The 22150-nt window shown below is 46.5% G+C and overlaps 2 protein-coding genes across 2 annotated transcripts in view; one reads left to right on the top strand and one right to left on the bottom strand.

Moving 5' to 3' along the window:
• Positions 1-12637, top strand: part of ADCY3 (adenylate cyclase 3) — a 48792-nt gene extending 36155 nt beyond the window's left edge. Inside the window, exons 10-22 of the mRNA XM_081157037.1 lie at positions 538-680; positions 830-991; positions 2098-2185; positions 3050-3166; positions 4821-5080; positions 5367-5432; positions 6857-6938; positions 7789-7947; positions 8418-8564; positions 9135-9254; positions 10130-10253; positions 10888-11012; positions 11632-12637. Of these exons, the coding sequence (XP_081013163.1) occupies positions 538-680; positions 830-991; positions 2098-2185; positions 3050-3166; positions 4821-5080; positions 5367-5432; positions 6857-6938; positions 7789-7947; positions 8418-8564; positions 9135-9254; positions 10130-10253; positions 10888-11012; positions 11632-11814 (1776 nt within the window). The 3' untranslated portion in view covers positions 11815-12637. The remainder of the gene's footprint in view (positions 1-537; positions 681-829; positions 992-2097; positions 2186-3049; positions 3167-4820; positions 5081-5366; positions 5433-6856; positions 6939-7788; positions 7948-8417; positions 8565-9134; positions 9255-10129; positions 10254-10887; positions 11013-11631) is intronic.
• CENPO (centromere protein O) lies at positions 6387-22101 on the bottom strand. The gene is given in 8 exon segments (XM_081157038.1): positions 6387-7923; positions 13749-13916; positions 15073-15244; positions 16172-16431; positions 17109-17217; positions 19945-20105; positions 21714-21744; positions 21747-22101. Coding segments are annotated over 7 exon segments (1134 nt in total). The 5' UTR covers positions 22011-22101; the 3' UTR covers positions 6387-7923; positions 13749-13779.
• Between the last annotated feature and the right edge of the window lie 49 nt (positions 22102-22150).

Here is a 22150-nt window from a genome sequence, read left to right as displayed (position 1 = left end):
CTTTGTGACTGGGAATAAAAATGGCAGTGGGTACCCCAGTCCACCACCCCACTAGGGACAAAGGCATTCCCTTCTCTCCCATCGCTTCCTTCCCAAAATGAAGCTCCTTCAAGACCTCCATGAAGCCCCAGGATTGGAGGTCACTCATGCCCCCGAGGATGCTGATGTGTATGGCAGTGACACCCCCATCCTCATAGCAGGATGTGCCAGACTGTGTGACCAGCAGTGGTCTCAAATCCCAGCTCTCCTGCTCAGGAGCCAGGCAGCCGCTCCTCTACGATGCTGCCATTAGTGGGAACCACTGCAGAGTTTCTGAGGGGCCACAGGGCCTGGGACCCAGTGTCCCACGGAAACCAGGAAGGACAGTGGCTCTGGGTTCAGACCCAAGCAGGAGGGAGCTGTGTGGTCCCACTGGGAAGTCTTCCTGGAAAGTGATTTCTAGAGCCAAGGGGTGAATCCTCGAGAGTGTCACACCCCCAACCCCACGTCCCTCTCCAACCCCATCCCACCTGCCCAACTCTGCCGCACCCCCTGTAGGCTGACAACCCCTCCTTCCCCAACCCTCGCCGGAGGCTGCGGCTTCAGGACCTGGCTGACCGAGTGGTGGACGCCTCTGAGGACGAGCACGAGCTCAACCAGCTGCTCAACGAGGCCCTGCTCGAGCGGGAGTCGGCCCAGGTGTAAGTGGCCCGCATGTCCTGGCCCAGTGCTGGGCAGCATGTGCCTCGTCGGGCCTGGACCCGGGCTCGGGACGTCGGTCACTCTGACTGCCCCTTCCGGCAGGCCGAGGCCCGGGGCACTCGTGTCTCACTGGCTTGTTTCTGCGCAGAGTGAAGGAGAGGAACACCTTCCTCCTGTCCATGCGGTTCATGGACCCCGAGATGGAGACCCGCTACTCGGTGGAGAAGGAAAAGCAGAGCGGGGCCGCCTTCAGCTGCTCCTGCGTCGTCCTGCTCTGCAGCGCCTTGGTGGAGATTCTCATCGACCCCTGGTGAGGCAGGGGCGCTGCAGGGCCCATGGGCGGGGGAGGGCCCCAGGGGCGTGGGCGCCCCAGCTGGAGCCTGACGTGGGGGCGCAGACCTTCTCTGTTCCTTGCCCCCAACTGGAACAGTCCCAGCAGACCTCAGGCCCAGGGAACACAGGGCCCGTGCCCTGGACCCCATCCTGGGCTCCATCCCAGAGCCAGTCAGCAGCTCACTCCTGAAGAACCTAGGACTCGGTCACACGGCCCTAGGCTCCCGACACACTTTACCATTTGCTGTGTGCCCGTGGGCATATCATTAAGGGCTCCTGGGGCATCAGTTTACTCATCTGTAAAGCCAAAGCTGCTGCTGAGGAAAATCTGAGGGTAACAGTACCTGCCCTAGCTAACCCTCAGGGTTGTGGTGAGGCTCACACTCATTCCCTTCCCAAGTACTGACAGTCTACTTGGTGCCTGGGGCTAAGGTCTGGGGATGTAGCAATGAATGCAACATACAAATATCCCTGCCCTAGTGGAACTTACACCCTAGAAGGGGAAGATAAATATAAACAAGTAATCAAAAGATGTACGCAGACAGGGATAAGTGCTGCCGGTACAAGCAGGTGGGGAAGAGATGGGGACAGTGGTGGTGAGCTGGATTTTGGTTTGTTTGCCTTCTTATATAGGATGCTCAGAGCAGGCCTCACTGACAGGGTGATATTTCTAAGGGTGAGACGGGACCAAGAACCAGGCACTGGATTAGCAATGTGGAGGTTTCCAGGGCTCTTGGCAAGAACTCTAAGTGGAGTGAAACCATGTGGGAATGAGGGATCTGGAGACAGTGAGCTTCTTGGAGTTCATGAGTTAAGATGGATGTAGAAGACCAGAATTCCTTCCCAGCTGTTTACTAGGCTCTGCCCGGGGCATCTGCAGTCCGCCCTTCTCTGGGAAATGTCCTGGATCAACAGGGACAGCTGAGGAGAGTCGCACATCCCCAGGCCCTGCACTCAGCTGGCAGGCCCCTGGCATCACACACAACTTCCAGGGCCTGTCCTCTGTCTTCCTTCCCTTATTCTAGCCCCTCACCCAATCTCATCACTCCCTCTGGTCCCCTAATTGCCTTCTCCCTGTTACAGGCTAATGACAAACTACGTGACGTTTGTGATTGGGGAACTTCTGCTACTGGTCCTGACGATCTGTTCACTGGCTGCCATCTTTCCCCGGGTAAGCAGCTCTTTTGCTTTTGGCTCAGAAGCCCTCCAAAGTGAGCGTCACTCCGTGAAAGTGGAGTTATGCGTCCTATCAAATCCTTATGCATAGATTACAGATCTTCTGTTAGGATGACTCAGGACTGTCCACCCATTCATTTATTCCACATTCATTCACTGGCATCAGTTGAGCACCCACTTTGGGCCGGGCTCTGAGGGGCTCTGATGCTGGAGCATGCATGGGTATGTAAGCCAGAGTCTAGAAGAATGAGAACCTATGTAGAAGAGCAGTGGAGGCCCAGCTAGAAGGTGGGTTGGGCCCGACTGTGAAGGACCTTGAAACCCAGACAGAAGGATTAAGACTTACTTTTGTAAGCAGTGGGGTGCCATGCAGTGTTTTTTGTTTTGTTTTTGTTTTTTATCAAAATGACAAAGGTAGTGTTTTAGGAAAATTAATCTGGCAGGTGGCTTGCCAGGTAATGGAAGATTTAGGTATACTGACCTGGGAAAGGCAGGATTAGCCAGGCAGAGATGGCTGCCCCTGAAAATTCTTCCATCTTGGCCTTGTCACTTGGAGAGACAGAGTGGGCTACTGCTGGCTAATCCACGGTGCTGCCCAGCCTCCCGGGTTGGCCCGTGTCTTCTGTGGAAAGGCGTCTGCTAGCTGGCAGCTGTGGTATTTTGTAAGTATGTCACGTAGGAGGGATAGAGCACCAAGATTCCTGTGCTCCCTCCTCAGCTCTACTGTACTGCCAGCGGCGGCTGACTCGCAGGCAAAGCACTACTTTAGGTTCCTGGGAAATGCGGGAACACCCAGAGTCCTTAGCAGTTGTGTTTATAGAAGAAAAGGCTCATGCCCGTGAAACTTCACTCCTTCTAGGCCTTTCCTAAGAAGCTGGTGGCCTTCTCGACTTGGATTGACCGGACACGCTGGGCCAGGAACACCTGGGCCATGTTAGCCATCTTCATCCTGGTTATGGCAAATGTCGTGGACATGGTGAGTTCCTGCTGTCCCTGTGAGGGGACTGGCCAGCACGAGCCGCTCATCAAACCATTCCTCCACCACGACACAGGCTTGGAATGGCATTAGGTTCCTAAACAGATCATCCTGGCCAAACAGAAGGGGCCTTCTCCCCCGGAGACTGACTTGTTTGCCAGCTCCTTGCTCTCAGAGTTCAAGATCCCAACATCACGAGCCAGATCCTGTGCTGGGTGCTTTACATGTATTGACTCAGTCTTTTTAAATTTATTTTCAACCACAGTTTACATTTATCACTTAACCTTGATAACAGTCCCAAGAGGTCAGTATTGTTAGTTGTAGTTTCATATGAAGAACTAATGCTCAGAGAGGTTAATTCACTTTTTTAAACCACACCGTCACTGACAGAGTCAATAATTGAAGCAGGTCTAAATCCAATCCTGTGCTTTTCTGCATACTACATTGCTCAAGAATACAATACCTGTAAGCATTCTGCGTTGTCTTTAAGTATTCCCTGCACTGTGGCTAGTGTCAGGTATCCATCAGGACCAGGGGAGGTAACCCTCTTCCACTAAAGCTTTCCTGTTTGGCCTTCATCCACTCAACATGGAAGACCTTGCTAGAGCTGGGCACTGGGAGAGCAACTGCAGGGCCCAAATGGCTGGAGGCAGACAAAATCCTCTCCCTGCTTTCCTTAGTTTATGGAGAAGCTGCAGGTCCTACAAGGAGGTGGCCAGATGCTTTCTTGGCAAAAAGGGAAAGCAGTTGGAAGCCGAGATCTATTGATTCAGAGCTGTCAATAATTTATCGAGCACGGAGCTCAATGATGTTCTTGTCAGTCATCACAGGTCCCATCAGTTCTGGTAGTACTATAGACACTCTTTAGAAAGTCCTACTTTTTCAAATATAATGTTATATTATTTGCTTTATTTTCTTTAATAACCTAAGCACAGGAAAAAACTCAGCATGGAGACTTATTGTCACAGCAGTATAGGTGACACAGCCCTGGGGCCAATTGGTCAAAAATCCAGCTGGAGTTAGGAGCTCTAGAATGTAATGCCCCTGGGTGGCACGGCGTCCGCAGCGCAGGGAAGAAAAGTCCAAGCCCTTTGCATGTCAGAACACACCTGAAGGCTGGTGCCCGCATCTGGGGATTGCTGTTTAACAAGGTCATGGACACTGTGCAGCATACCTGGAGATCCTGTCACTAGTGGAGGGTGAAAAACCAGGGAGGTATGAAAACTTTTCACATGCTGGAATATCACGCCGAACCAGCCAGGCTCTAGTGGGTGAAGGTTACAAAAGTAGACTGTTTATGGATGGGCAAGAGCACACTGGATTTGAAACCTGAAGACTGGACTCCTCACTCTAGCTTTACCTCTTGCTAACGGCACTACTTTGGGTGACTACAGCCTCTTTGAGTTTTCTCTACAATGGTGGCAATACTAAAAACACTGAGGGAATTTTTGTGTGTGAATGTCAAAAGGGATGACGGTAAAGCTCTTAGTGGGAATTACTAACAGTATTCTTCTTTGGTAAACTGTCCTACCCTTCTCGGTATTGAGGGAGCCGTGGGAGGTGGCAGCTGCGTGTGCTCTTCCACGACAGCCTTCTCTGACCAATGTTTGCTGTTCCCTTGACCCTGTTTTTTTCCCATGGCCCTGGCCTCCAGCTGAGCTGCCTCCAATATTCCATGGGACCCAACAATGGCACTGCAGGGATAGAGACGGAGGGTGGTTGCATGGAGAACCCCAAGTATTACAACTATGTCGCTGTGCTGTCCCTCATCGCCACCATCATGCTGGTGCAAGTCAGCCACATGGTGAAGCTCACCCTCATGCTGCTTGTCACGGGTGCGGTTGCCGTCATCAACATCTATGCCTGGTGCCCCATCTTTGATGAATATGACCGCAGACGTTTCCAGGAACATGAGTAAGAGGAAACTTGTTTGGGAATCTGCATTTTCTTCCTTCCAACCCCCCCAAGTCCGTTTCAGTTGTGGGCGCCTGCACTGAGGTGGCTTTCAGTCTCTTGGGCTCATCAAAGGCGTGCATGGGAATTGGGGTTCATGGCTGCTCACAGGCGTGCCACTCAATGGCTGTGAAGCTGGGGAGATCTTTCTATTCTTGATGAGTGGGAGATCTGGGTTGCCTCAGTGTTGGGCTGGGCACCAGCATCTTGTACCCAGCTGGGGCCTGAGTGTGCTATTGTCTAACAGCTTTCCTGTGGTCGCCTTGGAGAAGATGCAGATCCTCTCCACCACTGGGCTCAATGGCACTGACAGGTGAGGCGACTGCTTTCCTTCCTGGTCTGCATTTTTGGTCCCTTTCCTCTGGAGACAGGGATAACTACACACCAGAGCCCCACGATCTTACCCTTCCAAAGACACATGACATGGGTGCTCAAGTAGAGAAATTAGTATGTTTCTTTTGATAGGAGGGCTCGAAGGTGGAATGATTTTTAGCCTGGACCTGGTCATCCTGAGTCAGAGGAAAGCTTGGAGAGCAGCATGTGGTGGAGAGGGTGGGATAAAGAGGCTGGGATGAGGGGAAGGGAGAAGTCAAATGGATGGTGCTGCATTAAACTGGCAGACAGGACAGACAGCAGAAAAGTGGGGAGAAAAGAACAATGCTTTCGATATAGGAGACCTGGATTCTTAACCTGCTACAGTAATTTTCTGTGGAACTGCAGGCAGCCCAGTTTTCCTGAGTCTGTTTCATCTCTTAAAGAGGATAGTGGACCAGAAGCTCTCCAACGTCCCTTCTATCTCTAAAGTTTTAGAATTTTATGATTCAGTGACTTGACTAGAATCAAGTAAGTTTTAACAAAAGACTACTTAACAGAAGATGAGTAGAAGAGTTGAATAGATCCTTCACAAAAGAAGAAATCTAAATGGCCACTAATAAATGAAAGGCATTTAAGTAATAAGGAAACCCAAATTAAGGCCACAAAAAAAAGACCATTACACACCTACCAGTTTGGCAAGAATTAATAAGTCTGATAATACTAAGTACAATGGCAACTTATATACTCTTGATTGGAGTATAAATTGGTACCACCACTATAGAAACCCATTTGGAGTTATTTAAAATAGACTCATGACCCAGCAGTTCCACTATTACATATATTCCTTAGAGAAAGCCATTATACATATATATGTCCCAGGATGTGTGTGTCAGAATTCATAATAGCCACACATACACACAGCAAATGAAAATGACCCAAACTACATACACAGTGAGTGGGTACATAAATTGTGGTATATTCGTGCAATAGAATACTATATAGTAATGAAAATAATGAACTATATAGCTCCATACAAAAACGGGAAGTTATAAAAAAGAATAGCAAACTCATGCCCTAATCCAACTACTGTGATGGTAGTCTTCTTCCAAATTCTTACATGGGTGCAGCTACTTCTAGGATTAGTCAGGTGATGCAGTATTTATTATACATCTGGGGAAAAGCCCTGATGTGAATTCCAAGTGCAGTCAGGAGGGGCTAGGGTTGGTTGGCTCTTAGGAGCCCAGTGATTTAAGAAATTAACTTTACTGCTGCCCAGTGGGAGGCAGTAAATGTGAAAGTACTTAAGGAGCTGGGAGTTTCTGGGGCCCAGGGTGACAGGAAAGAGCACATCCCAGTTGCAATAAAACACCTTTCAAGGTGATAGCATGGGTGCTTTCAGTTGAATCACTCTCTGCCCCGCAGGCTGCCCTTAGTGCCTTCTAAGTACACGATGACAGTGATGATCTTCATCATGATGCTGAGCTTCTACTACTTCTCCCGCCACGTGAGTGCCTGCACACTCTCCCTTTCCTATTTTGCTCACAACCTATCGGGCCTCCTGAGTAGTAGGCCCAGGATCTAAGAACTCAAGCTCCTAAGGAACGCTGGTTTCTTTTACCCAATATGGCATGTGACCATGTCAAGCCACCATTTTCTCCATTTTCTTCCTTAGTGATTCAAGCAAGAGGTCAAGCTTTTTTCTGACCTCCAGGATGCTGAAGCAAGCATGGGGGAGGGTCATCAGAGCCTGGATAAAATCTTTATTCCCTAAGCCAGGGGCTCCTGGATCTTCCCTCACTCTGGCTCTGGCTCTGGCTCTGGGAGTCATTAACACACTGGACCACAGAGCCAGAAGAGAAAGTGGAAGAGCTGATGAAGTTTTTGTTTGGTTAAAAGGGGGGGAGGAAGGGGAAGAATGAGGGCAGGGAAGTACCCATGCAAGGGAATTACTGCTGTGTTAGCTCAAGTGCCACCCAGTGGTTGGCCAGGGGAAGTACAGCCTTTCCAAGCCACTTCTTGGCCAGCTGGAAATGGGACTCCTCCCTGGGCTAGGAGATCCCCATTGCTGCCACCACCCATAAGTCAGACCTGTAGCTACAGTTAGGTAGCTAACTCTACCTACCACATCCAGAAGGCCCTTCAATCTCTGTTGTAACCACAGGGCTGGGATCCTCACTGCAGCTGTGGGGTTGCCTTTATGATTCGGTGGATTAGAACTCCTGGGTCTTCTTTCCCTTGCCATGTAGCCACCTTCCTCCGTTTTTCCATGTGGAATCCCTCCACCCTCAAGTTCCCGTTTTTCATCTTCCCATCAAATGGCCAGTTTAGTGCATACACCTTGCTTGTGTCCGTAGGTGGAAAAACTGGCACGGACATTGTTCTTGTGGAAGATTGAGGTCCATGACCAGAAAGAACGTGTCTACGAGATGCGACGCTGGAATGAGGCCTTGGTCACCAACATGTTGCCTGAGCATGTGGCACGCCATTTCCTGGGGTCCAAGAAGAGAGATGAGGTGAGGGGTGAATTCATGCTGTGGCCTGGAGCCATGAGGCTGTGTCTTCCTCTGGCTTTCTGCCAGGGAGCACCTCTGAAGCCAGGCCTTCTCAAGACGTGGCAGTGGGACCTATCAAGTTTCTGGGGGACACACATCTCCATGAGGTCCCATCTCAGTAAATGAAGTTTTGGCTAGAGTCTGTCCTTCTGCCAACTGCAATTTCAAATAGAATGCTTCTTATGCCTTATTTCCCAACTCCACTCTACCCTTTCTCAAACCTAAGGCTGTTAAAGGGACTAGAGAAGCTGCTTTTTTTATGTAGTCAAAGTTGTGATGAGAGCTTTCTAATAATTCAGAGCTGGGATAATCTGGGAGATGTGTCCCCCAAAGCTGAATGTACCTGTCATGGGTGTGGAAGATAAATTCATTTCTGTAGCACATTATTTAATCTGAGTTTCTTTAAGCACTTTGGCCCTTCCTCTTTTCAGGAGCTGTATAGCCAGTCTTATGATGAGATTGGAGTTATGTTTGCCTCCCTGCCCAATTTTGCTGACTTCTACACAGAGGAGAGCATCAATAATGGTGGCATTGAGTGTCTGCGCTTCCTCAACGAGATCATCTCAGATTTTGACTCTGTGAGTGCCCATCCTGCTCCCTTTCCTGCCACAAAGCCAGCTTGTTTCAAACTACATCTCAGGACAGGCTGCAGAAGTAAAGAGAAGCTGGAGTTACTATATTTTCCCATATAAGCCCTTCCCTATAATGTATGAGCTTCTGTAGCCATCTGGAAATGCTGGATCTGAGGGGGTGACATGGGAGCCTGGGAAATCACCTGCAAGTTCACAGGATAAAGACTGGCCAGAACAAGACACCCAGGTCCCTCTGATTCCCCCTACCTTCAAATTCAGATTCATTAAACATTTATTAGGTAACTTGTACATCAAGGGAAATGCTTTTACATACATGTTCAGCCACCCTAGGAGATTGGCAATTTTATCCCAACGTTCAGGTTGTAGAAACTGAGGCTCAGAAAATCAGGAAGTTTGCCTATAATCACGGGGCAGATAAGTGGCAGAATAAAGCTTTTATAAAAAACTATCTCTTGGATGTTCTGTGGGGGTCACTGTAGATAGGCAAATCTGTCATTACAGTTGACTCATTCATCTTAATTGACAACTGACAGTTTTCCTTAATACTGCCCTTAGCTTCTAGACAATCCCAAATTCCGGGTCATCACCAAGATCAAAACCATTGGCAGTACCTACATGGCAGCTTCAGGAGTCACCCCAGATGTCAACACCAACGGCTTCACCAGCTCCAACAAGGTACCTAACCACCTCAATGACTAGAGAGTAGATGGGGCTCTGCCTTCTGAGGCAAGAGAGAGGCAGCCCACACGTGGAAAACCAGAAGTTATAAGAGCAGCTAACATTAAGCACTATGTACAAAGGTGCTTTGTACTAGTACAGACACATACCACTAGGACAGAGCGATGCAAATTTAAGATTGGGTTTACTGAGAAAGTGTAATGAGCAGAGAGACAACAGCCACACCCAGCAGCCGACTACTGTTCCACAGCTTAGGTGGCATAAGGTGCTATGTGGAACTGTGGCCATGCTCCCTTCTATACTTTCATAAGAACTGGGCAACAGGAGCATCTACACAACTATGGAACAATGAAAACACTACATCAGGGAGGTGGTTTTGTTATGTTAAATCAGACCTGTGAAGCCAGCTCTACTTAGCTACCAGAAGCAGAGGAAATGAGCTGTGGGGCCCTGGTCTCAAGGGCTGTTCTCAAAACACCATCATTCCATTTTATTACAACCACCATCTCCATCATATGGATGAGATTAAAAAACACGTCTAACCCTTGAGTGCTTATAATCTAGTTGGGGAATCAAAAAAAGGACAACTATCCCAAGTTTAAAGACCAGGTTCAGAAAAGGTGAAGAGACATGACTCCTGAGCAGACACATTGCAGATAGGAAGCAGATGGGCTGGGTAGGATTTGTCTTCCCCACCACCACTGCCCAGTCTCTGTCACAGTGACAAGAGGGTGCTGACTCCTTTGTGGAAAAAAGCGAATAGGCCTTTAACAACCAGGTGAAGAGACTGACCTCCAGCATGTTTAGGAAAGAAAGTGAGTAGGCTGCTGCTGTTATGGGCTCAGAGTTGCTCCTGATGCTTTCTGGTACAGGAGGAAAAGTCAGAAAAGGAGCGCTGGCAGCACCTGGCTGACCTGGCTGACTTTGCACTAGCCATGAAGGATACCCTTACGAACATCAACAACCAGTCCTTCAACAACTTCATGCTACGCATAGGTAAGGTTCTAGGCTCCCTTCTAACACAGGGGACTCAGCAATCAGCAGGCAGGATGAGAGGATTAGAAAACCCTGATGCATTTAGGTTGGGGAGGGTCATATACTCATAGAGCTGGAAGGGACCTTAAGGACCTTTAGTCCAGGCTCTTCTAGATGATCAGACTAAAAGCCTGACTGATGGTCAGCTAGCCCTGTCCCAGTGTTTACAATGATAGCTTCCTTCCTAACATGGTTGGGAAGTCAGCTTGCTGTCTACCTTTCTAAGAAATCTACACCTGCTGAGGGCTTTGCTCACCTCAGTCCAGCCTGTTACGAGTTAGTCACCTGCTACCCACTACTAGGAATGGAGGGCGGCTCACTCCTGATGAAATCATGGGAGACTTATAGTACCAGGTGTGTGGTGTGTTAGACACTGGCAATTTCTGTACTAAGTTAATCAGCATATTGAGGGTAGTTGACAATTTGCCAAGCACATGGTGAAGGCAGGACAAATATGAGACAAGCTTACTGAGGAATGTTATATAATTAGGTGCTTTGTGGTAGGGGTCAGGTAACAAATTCTGTAAGAGGAGTTGATAGCTTCTGAGAGAAGGTTTGGTGTGTGGCTGTGCTGAACTTTATGCCTCTACCCTAGGCATGAACAAAGGAGGGGTCCTGGCTGGAGTCATTGGAGCCCGGAAACCACACTACGACATCTGGGGCAACACAGTCAATGTAGCCAGCAGGATGGAGTCTACAGGGGTCATGGGCAACATTCAGGTCAGTCCAGCAACAGAGCCGAACACGTGTTCAGATGCAGGAACAAAATGGGAATAGTGTGTGTTCTGCAGGGCACTGTCCCCTTTTCATTGGCCTAGAACATTTAAGTCAGCAGTGCTGTGAGAGTAAGGGCAAGAGTGGGGAAAGATGTCTCCATGGCTCACTGCAATAGAAGGGAGAAAAGACTTCAACCCCATTTGCAAAACTTAGGAACAAGGTCTGGGTAATAATATCCCGCCTTTTGATATGAATTTTCTGACATCTTGTGCCTCTAGTAACTCCCCCCTGAAGCCACCTTGATCTTTGTTGGCTGGGCTTGGCAGGAAAGTACACAAAAGGGGCAAAGAGTAGGGAGTAAAAGTTCCCAAACAATGGTGCTGCCACATAGGCTGTCTGAGGAGAAAGAGCACTAGACTGTCTCTCTTTGGGAGAGGGGAGGGACCCAGACAAAGCACCCTATATTGTGTGTTTTGCTCCTCTCTGGTGCATGGAGTGGCCCTGGGAGGTCTGGAGAAGGGTGGATTGGGACCTGTGGGTCATATGTGGGTACCATCTGGGTAGCCTCGGTCTAGGCTCGCTGTCTAACCCCAAGCTCTTGTACTGTATACTCCCTCTACAGGTGGTAGAAGAAACACAAGCCATCCTTCGAGAGTACGGCTTCCGCTTTGTGAGGCGAGGGCCCATCTTTGTGAAAGGGAAGGGGGAGCTGCTAACTTTTTTCTTGAAGGGGCGTGATAAGCCAGCCACCTTCCCGAATGGGTCCTCTGTGACCCTGCCCCACCAGGTAGTAGACAACTCCTGAATGGCCTCTAGCCCCACTGTAGTTCAAATGGGAAGGGAGAATGTATTTTTTTGAATCAAAGGACAAATGACCAAGTCCCAACATTCCCAAATTGTTGAAGTACACACTCACATAGACTTTAGATTTAAAAACTTCCTCAAGCTGTCACCTGTTTGTGGACATGAGCTCTGAGGGTGGCCACACTATTCCTCAGTGTGCCTACAGCTTCCCCAAAGAGTAAGGGCCTTAGGCATAGTTCTGGGACAATCCTTCCAGAGCCCTAGTTCTGACCAGCCCTTCTGCCCCCACAGAGGCCATGGCTACTGTGAACAGGAATGTATCAGAGGTGGGACACACTTGCCTTTGCCACTGGAGCACAGGTGGGGAAGCTCAGCTGATGAGGACTTGCAGGGTGGGACCACTGTGCTGGGAATGCCTCCTCTCAGCTGTAACTTGAAAGCAGTACTTTTTTTTTATTTTATTATGGAGAGCACACAGCTGGAGACCTCCCCATCTCCACATGGTCCGAGTTAGGGGAAAGGGCCCTCGTCCTGATAATCTTGAAAGGTTCTTCTGGAACCCCTGTCACCTTAGTCATGAGAGCAGAAAGTGCAATATTTCCTTTTATCTGGTAGGAGGGAGGGAAAGGGAATTTATTTCTGAAAGAAAAATATATCAACAGATCTTCTACATTTATATTTTTAACTTTCTGTTAAAAAACACTTTCCGATATTGCCTTGCCTTTTGAGCTCTTGCTACAGTCGCCTTTGCTACTGCTTTAAAAGAGAATTTACAGGTATTGATAAAGAACAAGACTGTTTTATTAAAAGCTTTCTTCAACTTGGGTGTGATCATTGTGAAAATCCTGTTACTACCTCTCCTCCAAGTGCTTTGCAAACTCACCACAGTCCTCACCACATGCCTGGAAGGCACAAGATATCTCTTATTCCTAAGCTGCTTTCTTCTAAATGGTGGTCCTAGCTGATTTTACCATTGTCCTGTGTTCCTCCCAATTAGCTGGAGCCCCCACACCAGTAAGGTTACTTCCTGGTCACCAGTCAGGTCTAAGAAGTGACCATTTTAAAGTGAGTGAGGCCCAAATACAGCTGTGGGCCTTGGGTAGTAATGACTCCTATTTGTGACTGGCCAAAGGGGGATTGAAACGGCAGGACCTGGCCAACTAGACTCATCTGTAAACTGGCCCTACACATACTCCCTTAAGCCAAGGAAAGTGCCAGCAGATCCAAGGCGACAGTTATACAGAAAAATGGTATGCAGTTGGGCCAGGATATGGAGAAGACAAACGCATAGCCATGGCCTACAGCTTGCAGGAGATGGAGGAAGGTCTGCTTCCCTTTATGAGCAGACTTCTGACTACGATTTTTGGCAGCTGACTAAAACAGCTCTCTACTCAAAATATTAGAGAACCCCGATTATTTTATCCATAGTACTTTCTCACACCACTCTTCAAAAGCAACGATCTAGAATACACTGCTCTAAACCAAAGGCTAAACACACATCCCTTCTTAACTATGTGATTAACCTCACATGAACCGAGTACACTCTAAGAACTTTCAAACATCTCAGGAAAATGAGGCGGAATTAAAGTTTTAGAAAAGCTAGAAATACTCTTCGGTTGAATAGTACACACTCCTCTTTCATAAAATGCCTTCTACTGCCCTACAACAACCTGACCCGATTTTCAGCTAAAATGTACGGGCAAATCACTTATCTCCAAGAACTGATGATCTTGAGCATTTAACAAGTGACCAGGCAGTCATGGAGAAAGGTCCCAAAATGCCAATGTCTACACTCAAACTTGCCCCTTCATCGTCCTGATGAGGTGGGTGCCTGTCTCCATGGCAAGGATGTTCCCAGGCAAGGAGTCTGAGCCTTTTAACAGTTTTCAGTCCTGCGACCTTGCCTGGGACTGTGTATAGTACGCGTTTACTCACTTTTGATGTGTTCTTTAATGAAAATAATATCCTAGTGGACGAGGCTCATGTCCAACTTCTCTTCTCTTCTTGCAAATGCAGCAAACATGTGATGTAGGGACTCTGTGCGGAACAGGTTTTCATGGGTGGCCCGCTGTTCTTCCCATGAGGCAGACAGTGAGTCAGTCCCTAAGAAAGACTCTATCAGTCTCATCTAGTGCAATTGGGAGAATCAGAACCTGATCACTGATACTCTGGATGTAGGTAACTTTTTTTGGTTAATCCTCACCTGAGGGTATTTTTTTCCATTTCTTTTCAGAGAAAATGGGAGGGAGAGACATCAATGTGAGAGAGACACATCGAATGGTTGCCTCTCACACACACCCTGACTGGGGGCAGGGAGCGAACCAGCAACTGAGGTACGTGCCTTTGACCAGGAGTCAAACCCATGACCCTTTGGTGCATGGCCAGACACTAACCACTGAGTCATACTGGTCAGGGTGGACCAATGTAATTTTTAGATGGGGAACTCAGAATAGACTTTGCCTAGAGAAATCAAAAACCTATGGTATGCCCCAACCGGTATGGCTCAGTTGGTTGGAGCATCATCCCATACACCAAAGGTTGTGGGTTCAATTCCTGGTGGGGAGCTTGTGCAGAAGGCGACCAGTTGATGTTCTCTCTCACATCGATGTTTCTCCCCGCCTTCCCCTCTCTAAAATCAATAAGCATGTCCTCATGTGAGGATTAAAAAAACAAAACTAAAAACCTATAGTATGAAACCTGTGGCAGCTTCAAAATTCCTGCCCCCTAAAAGCATTTTATCTTATTCTTCATTATTGCCCATGTCACATTACTATGGCACACTTAACTGAAACAAGGTCACACACAAACACACAAAATCTCAGCCAGTTCTAAAAAATTCCCCATTTAGAGAATAGTCTCTAGAGAGCTCAATGTATACTGACTTATGTCCATTAGGCTTCAGAGTGAAATGAGTCTTTTAGCTTTCTTTACCACTCTGACCCTATGACTCAGCCTCATGAGCTGTCTCTTCAAGAGCAGTTTCTAATGAAAACAAATTAGAAGCTGAAAAAACACTGGCTGAGTTGGAAGGAGCAGAGGAGGAGGGAAAACTATGATTATATCTACTACTTACAAAGAGAAGAGAAAAAATTGGTAGAAACAATTTTACTGTCTTTGTATTTTTCTGCTTATCATGTATAAATAGAAGAAAGTGTCTCAAGAGGTCCAACTTACGTCTGCCTATTTTACCCTGTTTCACTCAACCTAAGTAACCCAGAGCTTATTATTTATTTCTCCACTGAGGTAATCTTCCTCTTACCTTCATAAGTAACAGTAACATCAGTTGGAAGGGTTCTTGTGATATCCTTATACAGCAGTCTAGCACAAAATGGGAAGGACTGGCCACTCAGCTCTGCTTTATAAGTAAATGATAGCAGGTTGCACAGTGAGTTTCTCTGCAAGGGTCCAACCAGCAAGGCTGCAAAGTCACTCTAATGGAGGTGGGGTCAAAACAGACACAAAGTATAGACAATTACAGCTCCAAAGGCAGCAAGTGGCTGTGACACTTCAAGCACTGTCTACCCAAAATAGGGCCCCATTAATTAAATTTCAGAGGAATAAAGGACAGAGAAAGGCCTATAAGGACTAATGATAGAGATTTATAGTATAACTAAGAGTCAGTGGCAGCCTAAGGAGGCCTGCAGGAAGCACTTACTAAGTAAATGGCCAGGGGTCCAGGGTACAGGGGAGATACTATTTCTGCCAAGAATTTCGTTGACATCATATACATGGCTAAGATGCTTTGTGTCTGCATACACATACCAATTTATCTAAATGAAAACCTGGAAATTCAATGTCTTTCCAAATGCATTGAGGGGGAAACACGAAGCTTATGAGTGTCACTCATTCCCCACTGCATTCATTCTTGTCTGTTCCCCCCTCTGCAAACCTAGCTCAATTGTAACCCTAAAAAGGTAGGGCAGAGTTCATGCAAAGATGGACAGTATTCTTCTGTGATGTTTCAGAAAGCATTATTCTGCTTTGCACCTATACCCCAGGTTCAGCAAGGCACTTGGCACATAGTAGGTGCTCTATCAATCCTTGCTGAATTAACAGTATACCATGTGTACTCTATTACTTTGACAGGGGAAAGGTCAAATATAAAAGCCTGAAGACAACCACTGGGGAGGGAGTAATCCCTTAACCAGTATTCATGCTTTGACATCACCCAGTTTCATCAGGGAAGAAAAGAGTGGAAAATAGCTTGTATGTAAATAATAAGCATTAGAAGGATAACAGTCAAACTTCTGACTCAGTTATGAAACATTTTAAAATACAAAAGAAAACCTGACCTCCTTTTCCCCCTTTGAAGCCTATCCTGGGCTCATCAAATGCTATGTAAGATTCCAGACAGATACCTGAAGTCGATCTGCCTGGTACTTCCTCCCAGAGTAAGCATTTAGGTATTCGCAGAGACTGAACAGGAAGTGCTGAATATTAGTCTGTAAGTATTTTGCAGATATCTCCTCTAGGGGAATGAAGACTGGAATCGAATGGCGATGTATCCGAAGTGGTTTCTGTATGACAATGTCCATGAAATAGGAATCTAGCAGGTTCCCCTCAAAAGCAGTGTTGATGCAAACACAGACTCCTCGACTGGTCAGTTTTCCACTGAGCCCTGAGGTGAACAAGATAACATCCCTCAACAGCTGTCAGGGAAAGTGGTGTCTTCCTCATCTGGGCATCCCAGTTGCCCCAGCATGACTTAGCATACACAGCCTAAGCGCAAATGTTTGTTGAACAAGTGAATATCATACACTCTTTCCTGTTGTTAATTCTGGCACACTTTGAGTTTGAATTAAAATGATGAAATGGTGGAAAAGAAAAAAATCCTAAATATAAAATTATTGAGGAAGAGACTTTGAAATTTTCAATTTATCTATTCTCTTTTTTCTGAGTGTTACATAATTTACGATAGTCCCCAGTTCTTCCCACAATCCTCTTGTGACAGATAACGGGGAGAATAAATCCCCATTTTAATGGTGAAACAGACTTGAGCAGTTCAAAGTATTTGACCAGTGGCATAAAGCAAGCCAGCAGTAAAGCAAGCTCTAGTACAGGATCTGGCACACGCTGAATAGCGAAAATGTATAGTTGAAACCAACTGCCAATCAATCTGCTGCACAACGAGGCCAATATTGTAGGTAAAGATGCCTACAAACAGCATGCCAGCTTTGTGTGTGTATTGAGGGGCCAAAACCAATGCTCAAGTAAGTCCAGAACAAGTAATACACCTAGGAAACTAACTCAGTAGAGACAAGAGACCCAGACTAAATAGGTCAGAAAAAGGTCTACCTGTAAAACGATATGCTTGCAGAATGGCTCTCACATTTTCCCGCTTTCTTTCCAAAACTTCTTGCTCGCTGACCTCAAACGTTTGGTCAGGTTCTACATTGGCTTCAACCTGAAAGATAGGCAGCAAATCACACTGGGTACAAAGGGGCATAACACAAAGTCTCTGCCCTCACCTAACTGGAATAAAGCTGAATGCAGTGTTTATTACATAATGAATGAAGAAATGCTACAGTGTCTACAGTGCCACGAATTCACAGTAAGTGGAGGAAGAATCTTGTGGGTCACAGTGTTAGGAATCAGAAGCAGAAACTGTGCTGGTCTGAAGAGTATTGTGCAAGGTGAAAGAAAAGAGTGTGAAAAAAGTCTAGTATGAGCACAGGGTGAGCCAAACACTTGCGAAGAGGCAAGGCTAGAAAGTTGGTTTGGGTCAAACTGTGCAAGCTTTCAAGTGCCAGGGTAAGAAATACTGACTCTAAGATGTACACTTAGAACTATGGCCCAACAGATGGTCTCAGACTAACTTTCCCTCTGAGAACTACACAACCTGGATGAAATTCCAAAACCAAGTAAGCAAACATGCAAGCAAACAAACAAAATGCTCTGAAGAAATTACACAGCCACCAAAATAGCCAAATTGAAGGTTAAAGGTAAGTGCTTTGAGCTTGGCTGGGCTTATAGCTTCCCCCTCCAAGCATTTGATTTGAATCACAAGGCCTATGGGCCACATAGAAAGCTGTAGGCCACACTTTGTAGCGGTCTCACCGAGACAAAAACTGGAGGCCAGGGTTACCAAAGCAGTCTTTCTAAGGGCCAAGATCCCATAGGAAACACAACCCAACATTCTTTAGGCAATGTACCTCCCAGGCATTTGCCAACTTCTAAACTGCATATGTATACTGGGTACTGAGGAACCAAACAGAAAGAAACTGTTAAAAGTTAAAAAGCTAAGCAGAGATTATGGCACTTTTTTTCATATACAATACTTATCACTGAATAAAAAAACTTTTACTAGGCATGTAAAGAAAGAGAAACCAATGACTGAAAGCCAAGGAAAAAGAAGACATCCAAAATACGTAAAGAATTCTACAACTTAGATAACCCAATAAAATTTTTGTAAAAGCCTTGAAAAGTATACTTTACAACAGAAGACTCTGACGTGTTCAGTACAGGTACTTACTGTCATTACGTATTAGGCAAATGAAAATTAATCCACAATGAGGTACTATTACACACCCACTATAATGTCAAAATTTTAAAACCAACAATATCAAGTAGTGATAAAGTTGCAAAACAACAGAAAGCTTGTACACTGTTGCTGGGAATGTAAAATTGGTGCAATCACTTTCAAAAACTGTTTGCAGTATTTACTAAAGCTAATATGCATACCCTGTGACCCGGTAATTCTACCAAATCCACACCTAATAGAAAAATATATTTTCACATCAAAACACAGGAACAAGAATGTGCATAGCAGCATTTTTTTTTTAACATCTTCAACCGAGGATATGTGTATTTTTTATTGATTTTAGAGAGAGGGAGAGGGAGAAAGAATCACTGATGCGAGAGAGAAACATCGATTGGTTGCCTCCCATATGTACCCTGACTGGAAATCAAACCTGTGATCCTTCGGTGCACAGGACGATGCTCCAACCAATTAAGCCACACTGGTCAGGGCAGCAGTATTCTTAATAGCCCCAAAGTGAAATAGCTCCATTAATCCAAATGTCACCAACGGCATAATAGGTAAACTATGGAATATTCATAAAATGATAGTACTATACAGCAATGAAAAAAAGAATGACCACTACATGCAACAACATGGATGAATCTCACAGATATACTTCAGCCAAAGAAGCCAGACATAAGCATTTCATACTTTTACCATTTATATGAAGTTCAAAACTGGGTAAAACCAACATATGATGACAGAAATCAGAATAGTGGTTACCTTGAGGGAAATGACTGGGAGGATACAAGAGGGAGACTTCTAGGACACCGATATTCTCTGCTTTGATCTGTGTGCAGGGTGTGTTCACTTTGTAAAAGATTCTGCAGATTTGTGCACTTTATATTTATTTACATATATTTTTTACTTTAATAAAAAAGTGAAGGGAGGGAGGGAGGAAGAGAGAGAAAGGAGTAAAGGGGGAAATGGAAAAGAAGTGGGAAGGTGAGAAAAAGAAGGAAGGCTGACTATATCCCATGGGCAATGAATGGTTAGTGAAGGTTTTTGAGCAAGGAAATGGCACAGTGTTTTATGAAAGCATTTTCTTGGCTGTGCAGGATTTACTGGAGTAGTACAAATACAAGAAGAGAAGTAGCAGACTATTACAACAATACTGACATCCAAATAACCTGATAAATATTTGTAAGAGATGTGGACAATACCTGAGCGACTGCAATAGAGTGGAGGAGAAAGCACAAAGACTATCTAAAGGAAAATTTCACAGTTCTTGCTGGTGGAACTCGGCTAGACAGAAAATTGAAAAGAGGAAAGAGTCAAAGTTTACTGTGAGGCGCCAAGTCTGGGTAACAGAAAAATGGCACTAATGACAAAAATACCAATGAATCAAGTCAGGATGAGACTGGGGCAACAGGTTCATGTCTGAGGGCAAGTTAAAAGACTATTATGAAGAACCTGCCTGGGCCATCATAATGCCTGACAATGGTTAGTTGACACTGATATTAGCTGATACTCTACAGGTTTCATGAGGGATCAAGGACTGAAACCGATCCACTAAGATCACAGGTAAAACACATTATACAAATTTGCGAATTCCCAGATCATGCTCTTTACACCTTACGAAAACCTGCCGACAATCACCCTTGTACTCACTCTGGCTTGACGTCGTTTCACTTCAGCCCTCAATTTATCTCGCAGGTTTCTCAGTTTATGAATCTTGCTTCCAAGAGTGCTTTCCACTGCCTGTGCTTCCTGTGGCTCTTCAAATTTTTTACGAGATCTAGTCTCTAGTCTTTCCAAGTGAGCTAGAACACCTGAAGAAAGTAAAGAGAATTTCTCAAGAAATCAAGGATTTCTAACTCTGGCCACATGAAGCATTTCAGAGAAGAACAAAGGGTGACCCTTTTTTCAGAACGTCGTGCCCAGTTAATCGTTAGGCACTGGCCCCAATTTATAAAACCAGAAGAACTGACACCAGAAGCCAAAGCTCAGCAACTTCTGAGCCTGAAAACTGATGTACAAACAGGCCGTCCCTAACCAGGATAATGTCCAAAAAGAGCATTATCTGAATACAGCTAATCTCAATCCATGATCATAATAACCCAGAAAAAAACACATAGTCATCAAACTCACGAACTTCTCAGAAACTGTTTTTTAAAATGTAGGTTTTTTTAAAGCATATCTTCTCAAAGTGCAAATGTGTAATTCTTTGAAGCTCTGAAAAATATTAGTACAGGACCATCATGACACAAACTAAAAGGAGCTGTCCACAAATATTACCGGGTATCAGAGAGGAAAACAAGCTCACTTCTTGCAAGAAACTGAGGCAAATTTCAGTTCCCTGGAGAATGACTAAGAACCAGTACAGGTGCACCACACCTGTATTACTGCACCACAACGCTGTTATTCACCTCTATTTCCCAGGTGAAAAAACGGAGGCAGAGAAGGGTAAAATAACTTGCCTGAAGCCACAGTATTTATAATAGCAGAGCCAGGATTCAAACGAAACCTAACCAACGCCAAAGCCACTGCCTGCACTGCCTCTTCCACAGGAGTAATGCATACATGGCCCCCCAAATCCTGGGAAGAGGGAGAGAGACCTCACTGGCCCAAACTGTAGCTCTGAGTAGAAACACTGAGCATATTATGAATGCAAACTATCGATTTAAAAAGGGGCAGGGGCCTAGAAATATGTGAAGCATTTTTTCCCTGACGGTAGCTGTCTGTCCCTTTAAGTAAGTCTTCAATACGGGTATGCCTCCAGGTAGCGGGCTCGGTTCCAGGTCAAGCAATAAAGTGAGTCCTAACTTTTTGCAGGTGGAGGGTTTTACCTTCAATTTGCAAAAACCGCAAAACCTGTGAGGCGCAATGGGAGCATGCTCGTATTAGCTCCTCTCACTATTCTGCTCCCAAACTGGACAGGTTGCACAAGCGTTAGGAGGAAAGGGCCTTGAGCCTGGGGGTCACCTTTGGGCAGCAGCAGGTAAGCGCAACCATTTAAATACAGTACCTCCTTTGGACTCGCCCTCTTGACTTAAAGGTTTCGCCTGTTCCATTGACTCAGATTTCCAAGAGCCTTCCTAGGAAGCTGTCAGGCACTGCTAACAGGGACCAAGATTTCCTTGCTGGTAAAGGAAAAATGGGGAGTCACATCTAGTCATATTTAGACAAACCCAGACGGTAGGACACACACAACTCAACACTCCAAGCGTCACTGCCAGGACTCCCCTTCCCTGACCCGCGCTCTCCCCGAGTGCGAGCCGGCGGCGTCCGCGTCCACCTCGCGGGCCCAGCGCGCTCCCGAGGGCACCGCCCCTCGGTTCCAGCCGTGCTGCCTTCCTCACGGAAGGAGCTGTAAGAGGCCGGTTAGCCTCCCACCCTGGTCACCGTCCCGTCCCTCACGGAGTCTCATCTCCCCTTACCTTCTCTCCTCTGGCTCACCCAGCCCTGGGACTAGAGTTCCCGCCGTCCTCGAGTTCCCGCCGTCCTCCTTCAAAACCAAGCCGATCGGACCCAGCATGCTTTGCGCAGCCACCGTACAAAAACATGGCGGCGCTCAAGGCCCCTCCCTGATCCCGGCATGCACCGGGGGATAGGCCAGGCCTTACTGCTGGGCAGGAAGATGGCGGCACCTGGAGCGCAGCCGCAGATCTTAGTCCAATACTTGGTGTTACGAAAGGATCTATCGCAGGCTCCGTTCTCCTGGCCAGCGGGCGCATTGGTAGCGCAGGCTTGTCACGCAGCCACTGCGGCTTTGCACACTCACCGCGACCACCCGCACACAGTCGCCTACCTCCAGGAGCTGGGGCGCATGCGCAAGGTGGTCCTTGAGGTGAGGCACCGGGCCGAGGGGGAGGGG

The sequence above is a fragment of the Miniopterus schreibersii genome (genome assembly GCF_964146895.1).
Source record: "Miniopterus schreibersii genome assembly, chromosome: 13".
Taxonomy (NCBI): Eukaryota; Metazoa; Chordata; class Mammalia; order Chiroptera; family Miniopteridae; genus Miniopterus; species Miniopterus schreibersii.
Note: the sequence above shows the minus strand (reverse complement) of the source record. Positions and strands in the feature narration are given on the sequence as shown.